The following is a 10,069-nucleotide window of genomic DNA, read 5'->3' as shown; positions in this document are numbered from 1 at the left end:
TTTTTAAATATTATAGGTTTGCTCATGTATTTTAAAATGTAATCTCAAGCTAAATATTAACACTAGTATTTTAACAAGTCAAAATTAGCCAAAAGAGATTGTTCTGGTTGTTTAATGAGTTAGAACCTTAAGTATGAATTAGATTATTCGCAAATACAAACTAAAATCTAGGTTGTTGTTGTTGTTTAATTTTCCCTCTTACATCAAATAATGCTGTTCCTGCCTTATTATATGATATGTTAATTGGTAGATTAACATATCATATGATATGATATTATTATATGAACTTATTATATGATATAGTTAATTGGTTTTGGAAATAGTATGGTATATATTCATACGTTGACTCAAAATGCAAATCAGCCTGTGATTTTCTTTTTGGGTTTAGAATAATTCAAATCCATTATTGAAAAGCAGATAATCTGCACTTTCTGAAGTGCTTGTGACTTTACTCTTACTTTTATGTAATTGTAAGAGACTGTTCATATGTATGTGCTTTTCTGTTGGAAACTGAGTGACTTCAGGCACTGTGCAGTGCATCAAGGCTGACATGCTCAAAAGTTTTTTTGTTTTTTTTTTTTAATGATTTGTACTGCAGCACAGTGTAATTTTTAGCTGTGCTTATAAGCCTTACACTTTTAGGAAAGGGTTAGATAGCTTGTCTTCTGAAATTGATACTTGGTAACTAAGACCTTTGCAGCTCTATTGTGTTTTGTAACAACATAGTATTTTTCCAAAAATTGTAGCTCAAAGTAAATACTTTTTCTTTAAACTAATTTAAGTTTAGCATAATAAAATAGAGAAACCATCACCCACTTAAAAACAGTTTAAATTGCATGTACTCTGTCACTGTAAATAAACAAGGTAAACATTGACATGACTTCAGATCATTCTTGGACTGAAAAAATTCTGCAGTTCAAAATAAATTCCGCCTTTGGTCAACATTTTGGATGCAATTCAAAGTTTCTCATAAAATAAACATATTTTAAAGAGTGTTTTGAATTTCACTGCATAATTTCTAGCCAACAGAAATGACAGTGGTATCTTCAAGGTTTATGATACGCCAGATCAATAGCCATTATGCAAAGCTAGCAGGACTGCAAGAGGCACTGCCTTCCCTCTGCTTCCCCGCCACTGGGACAGGCAGAAACCTCCCAGAGACAGTCCCCAGGGAAACTCTCAATGCAGAACTTTGTGTTTGTTTAACAGTAAAACTATTCTTTTCTGATGAAATAGAAAGTAAGCTGATTTTTAGTCAGAAAAGCAAGATGTTCATTAAAATGATCTGAAAAAGAGTTTTCCACAATTGGAGAGTTTTACATCTGCACAATAACAACTTGTTTCCAAGCACGAGCCTGAGCTGAAAATGCCCATCACAACAGATTGTAAAAGTGCCTCGATCATTTCTACGGCTTCCCTGCTAAAGTATTTGCTATTTTATTTAAACATTTTTTGAAAAATGAACATTCTGAGTCTTTGCAGCATTATTAAGAAAAGCTGTCCATACTTTCCCATGTTGTTGAATGTGTTTATCTGCTGATTATAAAATGTGTTAAACAGTATTTTAGAAACAACGAAAATGCAGCGCTGCACTTTGATTAATTCAGTGAACAAAGCATATGCTGTTGGTTCTGTCCCATGACAGCCGGGGGTGGCCACAGACGCACTCACAGAGAGCAGTGCTGGCACTCACTGACAGCGTGCTGCCGACCAGGGTCTCCGGCCGCCCGGCCGGTGAGCCCTGGGCTCTCAGTGCTGTCTGACAGACACATCCTTCTCACTGCATGCTCATGCCTGCTGCCCTGTCCTCTCTTACATTTCTGCAGGTTGGAAGCTGTGTACTGTGGCTGTTACCCACTCTGTCCCAAAGACTTGGTTTATCCTGAAATCTTTCCAGGTAGCTGCTTTCATGTGCTTTTTCTTTGTTGTGATTTAATACAGGATTCATGCTAAACTAAAAGTTTGAAAATAAACTTAAGTAGGAGCAATTGTTTATTTGGCAAGTCAACATGTTAGTGTTAAGGAAAATTTTATGTGTTTTAATACATTAGAGTAAGCTTATATTTACCATCTGTTCTTTTAAGATAACAAAAAAAGCAAGTTTTCAAATAGCATTCTTTATTGTTAGCATACACATCTCATAATGATGGATTTTTATAAGCAGGTCAGTACTGCTGCAATTGCTAACAGATTTTTTTTTTAATGATATACACAGAGAAAATTCAAAGATTGAAAGTCATACCAAATTCTTTAAACAATTGACTAGTTAATAATATGCAACTGTTGTACAGAGTACATACAGCTATAGTACTGGTTCTTTGAAAAATTCTCATCACTAAATATATCACATATGCATTGTGCTGCATTAGAATAATGTATTTTAATCACCCAGAGGAGATGTCTAAACAGCACAACTACACAGTCTTATTTAGCATTAAACATCCTTGTGAGCTGAGGTAACCTTATAAAATCATGCTTAAATAATGTAAAACATGAGGCGGCACAGAGCAATATGCATTTTTAATTAGTAAAGTGACTAATATCGAGTGTGTGCTTTGAGGTTTTTGTTTCATTAAAAATGTATCTGTTTTTCCTGCAGCTGAGTATCTGTATTCCACACCTGAACAGCTTTCAAAAAGGCTCAAGAGTTTCTGCAAGAGGCCAGATATTATAAGAAAACATCTTTATAAGGTAGCTATTGAGAAGAAATTTACATGATAGAAATGCCACAAAGAAATGTACAAAGAAAATTTTTAAAAAAAAAAATCTAATTAACATCCTAATGTTTAAAGGAAACATGCTAGGGAGGGGTATTGGTTGTTACACTAACAAGGATTAATTAAACTGGATGCCAGTTGTATTAACCCAGGTCTTAGGGAATACGTGCACGTCATGCACAGGACATGCTTTCTTTTTAATTTATTGTTTTCTAAGATGACTGTCCTGTACATTTAGCCTCAAGAGGCTTATAAAAATGAACCTGGATTAATGTAACTCATTAGTTTAAAAGGAAGTAAAGGAAAGTGTCCCCAATTATACTAATAAGAATAAGCCTTTCTTCCCATCACAATGAAATCTTAAGTCCTGAAAAATTTAGCTGAATGACATTAGTGAAGTTTGCTGTTGGTTTTTGAGGACACCTTTCAAAAGTTGTAGTCCCCTCATCCTGTTTAAAATGAGACATTAAAAATTCTGTTTATTTAGAGTCAGGTCCATGGGTCTTAGCTGAAAACATCAAGGTGTAAATAGTACCTTCCGCAGTACCTCTCCCTGACCTGAATCCAGCCTCTTACACTGCTGAAATGGCACAGAGAGCCCCTAACACTATAAGGAGCTGAAGTGGGGTCTGCTCTCAAGGTTTCTAAGGTCTCACCAGGCCAGGAATAATTCACCTTTGACAGTCTTTGACCATGGTGTCTTCATTTTTTTAGAAGGCTAGTGTAGTTTACAATCTAGTATGTTTATAACCCAGAAACTTCTAATTTCCTTTGTTAATATATAACCTTCAGTATGAAATACACTCCTGCCTTTTCTCTCTCTTGTTTCAAGGCCTAAAATACATGTTTACATAGTGGTACATGAAAACATGACTTTATTTCTCCAGGAAACAGTTAAACTTCAGCAAAAAGAGAGAGAACCAAAAATGCAATTTAACACCCAATTTCAAGCTCATTATCTTTCATTGTCTATTAACTTGGCGATGGTTCAGAAGGTAGCTCATGATAGTTTAAAATGCTGACTGTACAGTTCCAGGCCTCAGTGTGGCGCCCATACTGGATACTGCTGCATCGCGCCTGTGAAGCCTCAAAGAGCCTAGGCCTCCAAGGGTTGCCCTGGTGTGTGTGCCTTCCACAGTTCAGTCACAGCTTAGTTCACATACAACATGCATTGCTCAAGCCCCTGTGGCACAGGCAGGCAGAACATGAAGATTGTGAAAGTTAGGAAGCAGACATTTTGGCCTACGTGGATTTATGTTATATTTGTGATGTGAACCTACTTCAGTAAGTTCCCAGTTAAAATACCAATTTTTTGTTATGCTTTAGGAAGATTTTTCATAAAATGTTTATAGATAATGTTATAGCATCAAATGTATTTGTTTTAATGTTGGTTAGGGTGGAACCCTATAACCCTGTTTCCCCACATCTGAGTCTTCAACTGTTTCACAAGGCCCTGCAACAGTTGTCTGCAGTTTGAAAGGAAACAGATTTCTAGCTGACCTTTTTCAATAGAATTACTGCCCTTCTAGGATATAGTGTTTATTTTACAAATAAATAGAAAAAAATCTGAAGGAATGTTAGCTTGGTGTATAATGTTAATATACAAAATTCTTCACGTACTTAAAAAATAAGTCATACTTGAACTGCTACATTTTAGCTCTGATGGGAAGTTCTAGTCTTCACATAATCAACCCTGCAATTCAATGTTTTATAAATTGCTAATCTATAAGAATTTACATGTATATTTTATGTACTTTTCAATGCATTTTAATTTTAAATCTATGATACACCTTCATATATGTCCTCATTGATAGATATTAGCAATAATTTTATCTAAAAATTACTCTCCAAATTTAAAGAAATGTATCTAAAATTATAAGTAATTGAGAGCTTTAAGACAAATGCCCCATTAGGAGGCACTGGATTAAAAAATGCTAGGAATGGTCTCAAGCTTGGCTTGTTAGAGTAGCACAGGTCTTCGGAGTGAGAATGAATGTGAGGAGATAGCATGGGTCACAGCTGTGGGTCACAGCCGTGGCTTCGGGGCTGCCTCGACACCTCCATCCACAGGCAGCACTGCTCCCGCTGGATAAGGGAGCCGCCTTTCCCTGCGGGGCGACCTCCATTGCTTACTTATGCCACGGCAGAGCACCTTTTGTGTGGTGTGAAAAGAGTGCAGGGGCTTTTAAAGCCTTGTCTTGTCTCTTCTTCCTTTCTCCTTCCATCGGACAGTTCTGTTTTGCTCTTATGTAGCATGTGCTCCCGCCATCTAGAAGGACAGAATGTCATTGTACTCCTTAGTTTTACAGTTTGCACCTTTTCATGTTGTTAAAGGTTTATGTTGAAAATCATTCGGGCTTTATACCTTTTAGAATTTATCTTGGAGTAGACTTTTCACATAGAGTCACACTTAGAAATGTAATGGCTGGGGTAAGACTATTAATATATAATTTCCTTATATGAATTAACATCATATAAAAAGTTAATATTTTCATATAAGAAAATACTAATTTTGGATACAATTATCACTAATATCTGAGAAAATATTAATTTTTTTCTATGAAACATTACACACTCAATATGACTGAGAGTGTGGGGGCTGTAAGATTTGAAGCAGACACAGAACTGATTTACTCTTGGTGTTCCTTTGTTTCTTAAAATGACTTTCTACATTAGAACCCTACGACCTTTTCACCTGAAGGATTTTAGGCCAAACCTCTATACATATGTATGTATCTATGTGTGTGTGTGTGTGTGTGTGTGTGTGTGTGTGTATACACACATATATATGTATGTATATATTTATCTCTCTCCCTGTCTCTCTGTCTCCATCTTCCTTTCCCTCCCTCCCTCTTTCTCCCTCTCCCTCTCCCTCTCCCTCTCCCTCTCCTCTCTCTCTCTCTCTCTCTCTCTCTCACACACACACACACACACATACACAGGCATACAAGATCATTGGAAAAACCTAGCACATATAAAAAGTAAATGTTTTTTAATAATCATAAAATCTGAAGGTTTATTTTTTAAAATAATCTAAAAAACACTTCTTTAAAAGTTTACATGTGAATCATTTGAAATGTAAATAAATTATATCGAATAAAAAAATTAAAAAAAAAAGTTTACATGTATGAATTACACACAGGTTTTGACTTTCTTCTAACACTAAGCTGTGTCTTGCTCCAGGTAGGAAGTTACACTCACTGTGTACTTCCTCACAGTAAGAGCCCTCTAGACCACTCAGCTACTATAAACAAATTTCTAGTGCAACAGACGGAGGTGGACTTTTACAGTGACTTTTACAGCACCAGCAGTATTCTTACTATTCTATTGAACTAGGATAGGAACATGGAGGAGCTGGTATATAAGCTAGATACCACCTGGACTGACTGCAGAGGCTTCACATCCATCCTGCTCCTCCCAGAGTTGTGATTTACAAACTGATCGATGAGTTGTAAGTGTATGTGTGCATCTGTGCATGTCTGTATCTGTGTGTGTACATGCACACACATGTACCTTTGTTATATATAAGCAAGTGTCTATATGTATGTCTGTATATGTGTGGGTATGTGGGTATGTATGTGTATGTGTATGTGTGTATATCTGTATATGTGTATTTGTATGTATATGTGTGTATGTCTGTATATGTGTATGTGTGTGTGTGTCTTGTCTGTGTGTATGTTTTTGTGTGTGCTTGTATATCAGGGAAACAGAAGACTATGTCTTTTTACTTTTTAAGAATGGCCTGTAGTTTAAAGGTTTTCAGAAGGTAACTGTTGATTTTCACTCTGTCCTTTTTAAGTTTTTCAACAGTTGAGACCTATAAAATCTATTATTTGAAGGAAAGAATTTTCAGATTTTTGTCTAAAACTAATTCCAAACAATGATTATGCTTACAAAGCAGACTCAATGCCCAGAAAAGCCATTTGCAGTTGTCTTAATTCTGTCAGGCTCCAGCCATCCAAACCACAGCCATGCTGCTTCTAAGTTCTCCTTAAGAGGAGACAGTCATATTTTAATTTGAGCATATAGTCTAAATGTGGACAAGGTGTTTCACAACAGCATTAGCACTACTCTGAAAACTTACTTTTTCTCTAAGAAAACACAAAGGTCTATAGTGATATCTTAAAGACAAAATCTCTCAGCAACACCCGTGAAGTGTAATGCCAACTCTCAGTCTAAAGCTCTCTCCTTTCTTCTGTCTCCTGTATACTGTCGTTCTCCCCCTCCCCTTGACCCCTCTCCCCTTTCCTTCCCTTCCTCTACTCCCCTTCCCCTCCCTTTCCTTCCTATGCCATTTGGCTCTGTTTTGGCCAGTTCACCATAGGTAAGTTCTTGGCCTGTGGATTACTCATCTGCAGATCTGGATTTTTTTTCTTTCAACCATAATAGCATTCCCCACCCACCCACCCACCCCCGAAGAAGTGCTATAATGAAATAATGAATAAACCCATTTGGAAATGTGAAGCACCTTATAACTTCCATGTACTAGTAAAGGCATTTGTCTTATGTCCTTGCCACTTAAAAGTAGAATTCACATTGGCAAAGCTGTGTAGTAAAAGTACTGTGTACCTTTGTGTATAAAAGTTAAGAAAGGTGGTGAACTCCTAAGAGCCTTCATCTATGGCATGAACCAGGGAATGTGTGCAGCAGTGTCCCCATGTGCAAGGGCTCCTCTCACAGTTAAAATGCAGTGGCACCAAAGCAGTCAGAAGCCAGGCGTTCTTGGGGTGAAGGGACTTTGGGGTTAGAGCTGGAGAGATGAAGCAAGTTTGCAGCATGAGTTTCCGCATTCTCCTGTCTCGGGGCCTGTGCTTATTCACTGTTTTCTAATCTCTTCCTCCCCCTTGTTCCAGGGTGAAGTGGCTCCATTTTCCTGGGCAGCCCTACATGGTAAATTCAGGTCTCTGCTCACAGCAGAACCCAGGGAAGATTTGTGACAGATGGGGCTAAGTCGCAAACTTGCAGCCTAAGGCAGAATCTGAAGAACTTTCCAGAGTGTGCCCATATTTACCTGATCAGAGAGAAAAGAAAATCTGCAGAGGAAGCCGAGCCTGGCTGCTTGTCATAGCTGACACAGAGCCATCTGCCACAAACCTGTGGCGGCTTCAGATCTCCAATCCCTGCCACCACCCCAACTCAAATTAAATACAGATTCCTAGAGACGTTATGATGGTTACACATGTCCTCGGCATCACATGTAGGAGACTGTTCAAAAAAAATATGTGGCCTGTTGTATAACCGCACTCATGTATCCCATATGTGGTGCCACATTGAATTTCCGGTTGAATCCGTTTTTATCCTTTGTACTGGATGACATGGTGCCTGAATTCTTTCTTTCTGCCGACACGATGGCAGCCAAACTGCAGCTTCAAACACTCACACTTGGCTGAGTTTCTACCTGGGTTGCCAGGTTATCATCGAAGCCTTCTTGTGTCCTCAAAGGGCCACAGGGTCTAGAAAGAGGATCAGAATGCTCCTGAACTAATTGGGCAGCCATCTCAAAGCTGCCGTAGGCAAAGGGCTGCTTTAGCACTTTTCTTTTAGCAAATTAATGACTCTCTGGCAAAGGAGTTTTTAAGTGAAGGTATTAATAAGGGGTCTGGCAGGTATTCCCAGGATTCACAGAGTTTCATTTGCATTTAATTAATCTTAAAGAAACTTGCAAGATAAACAGCTGTAATTCGGACAAACATGGCAGATTCGGTGAGTGAAGTCCTCTCATCCATAAAATGAACATGAGATACTTGTTTTAAATTTTTTTTCCCCCTGTGGGTAAAAATAGAAAAATCAAAATGCTTATAACGAAACATAATTTGGTACAAAATTCTTCAAAAATACTTGCACCCAACTATAAATATATTCTTTGTGAGATAAGTCACTTATGATTCTTGTCGTCAAGCTACTCTGTTTGTTGGTGCAAAGATGTTTTAAATGGCTGGATTGTAAAATAAATTTTTAATAAACTGCCCTCTGCAATTTTAATTAGCATATTCATTTATGTCTAAGTGTGTGCACCTATCTGTGTTTCTTGCTGAACGTTTCCTTGTGTCAGTAAAGACAGAATACAATTGTCTCTTGTAAAGATGAACAAGGATCTGTGTTGCAAATGTTTGTTACATATTATGACATTTCCAAGGCTTTCTTTGCATTCTGGAAAGCAGGAGGTAAACATTTGTAGTCATTAAGGTAAAGTCTGTTGATAAACCATCTTCTGTTTACTAACAGGTAAATTGTAGCTTCCCTGGCTATTGAAATGAATAGCGTTTACGTACTGTAGAGCAAGAAAAAAGCCAAAGAGAGGTGACTAGACAAGGGCCAGCCCTCTTCTCTAGAGGAGCTGGGTGGTCTAATAGTCATCCAAGATGGAGCAGATGGTTGCACTGAAGTCCTACAGAGCCCATGTGATAGGTATCAAAATAGAAATCAGAAAATCAATCAGGGTTAGGGAGCCACACACAATCCTCAGGGTAAAGACAGTCATGTAGGTCAGTGAACCAGGAAGGAAATTCCTGAGAGCTGCAGATTTCATAGCAGGAGATGCAAGCAGCAGAAACCACAAGATGTCTGTGGGTAAAGTCATTCTCACCTGCTATGAGAACCATTGCATGAGGGGTCCACCAAGTCACTGTCTTGTCCTTGCCTACTGAGAAGCCACTAGACAAAGATACCCTACCCTGCCCTACACATACAATAAAGGGCTCAGAAACTCTCAGAAGTCCCTTCTTGTCTAAGACTTTGGAATTCAGAATAAAGTAGGGGTGATCCAAACAAAATAAAAGATATCATTGTAAATAAGAAGCTTATAGATGCATCTCTTGGGCAAGTTTTTACTTTATATCCTCTAATGAAATGATCCAGTAAAAAAAGGTGCTTTTCACAAGTGGCCAAGAAAGAATGCTTAGTTTCTCTGGTTTTCAATGGTGCTTTTTAACTAGTTAATGGGAAAAAAATTAAATATCTTCAGAGAGTATATCCCAAATATTTAAATAGTTCCTTTTTTATTTTTTTTTCCAAAATAGGGTCTTCTGTTCCCCCAGTTCATCTCAAACTCATTCTATAGTCCAGAGTGACCCTGAGCCCCCTGACCTCTTTCCTCAGCCTCCAGGTGCTAGAATTTGTACCACTATGGCTTTTGTGATGTTGGGAGATTAGAACCCAAAGCTCTATGCATGCTAGGAAAACTCTACCAACCAAGCTACATCCATGGCCCTGTTTTCCTGATTTTGGGCAACTATGATAATGATATTCCATATAACTTTTGCATGAGATTTTTCCCATCACTCATAAATCAAATCAACTTACGTCCTCATCATTCCATACCAGGTGAGAATCTACATTGTAGTTACCGCATA

General features: G+C 37.8%; 1 protein-coding gene across 5 annotated transcripts in view; it reads left to right on the top strand.

Moving 5' to 3' along the window:
• The window catches only part of Gtdc1 (glycosyltransferase like domain containing 1), a 390,109-nt gene extending 381,410 nt beyond the window's left edge, over positions 1-8,699 (top strand). For all 5 annotated transcript variants that reach the window (XM_052182443.1, XM_052182440.1, XM_052182439.1 and 2 more), the window contains 3 exons: positions 1,827-1,897; positions 2,600-2,691; positions 7,571-8,699. In XM_052182443.1, coding sequence (XP_052038403.1) covers positions 1,827-1,897; positions 2,600-2,691; positions 7,571-7,654 — 247 coding nt within the window. In that variant the 3' untranslated portion in view covers positions 7,655-8,699. The remainder of the gene's footprint in view (positions 1-1,826; positions 1,898-2,599; positions 2,692-7,570) is intronic.
• Positions 8,700-10,069: the final 1,370 nt, after the last annotated feature.

This window comes from Apodemus sylvaticus, chromosome 5 (assembly GCF_947179515.1).
Source record: "Apodemus sylvaticus chromosome 5, mApoSyl1.1, whole genome shotgun sequence".
Taxonomy (NCBI): Eukaryota; Metazoa; Chordata; class Mammalia; order Rodentia; family Muridae; genus Apodemus; species Apodemus sylvaticus.
Note: the sequence above shows the minus strand (reverse complement) of the source record. Positions and strands in the feature narration are given on the sequence as shown.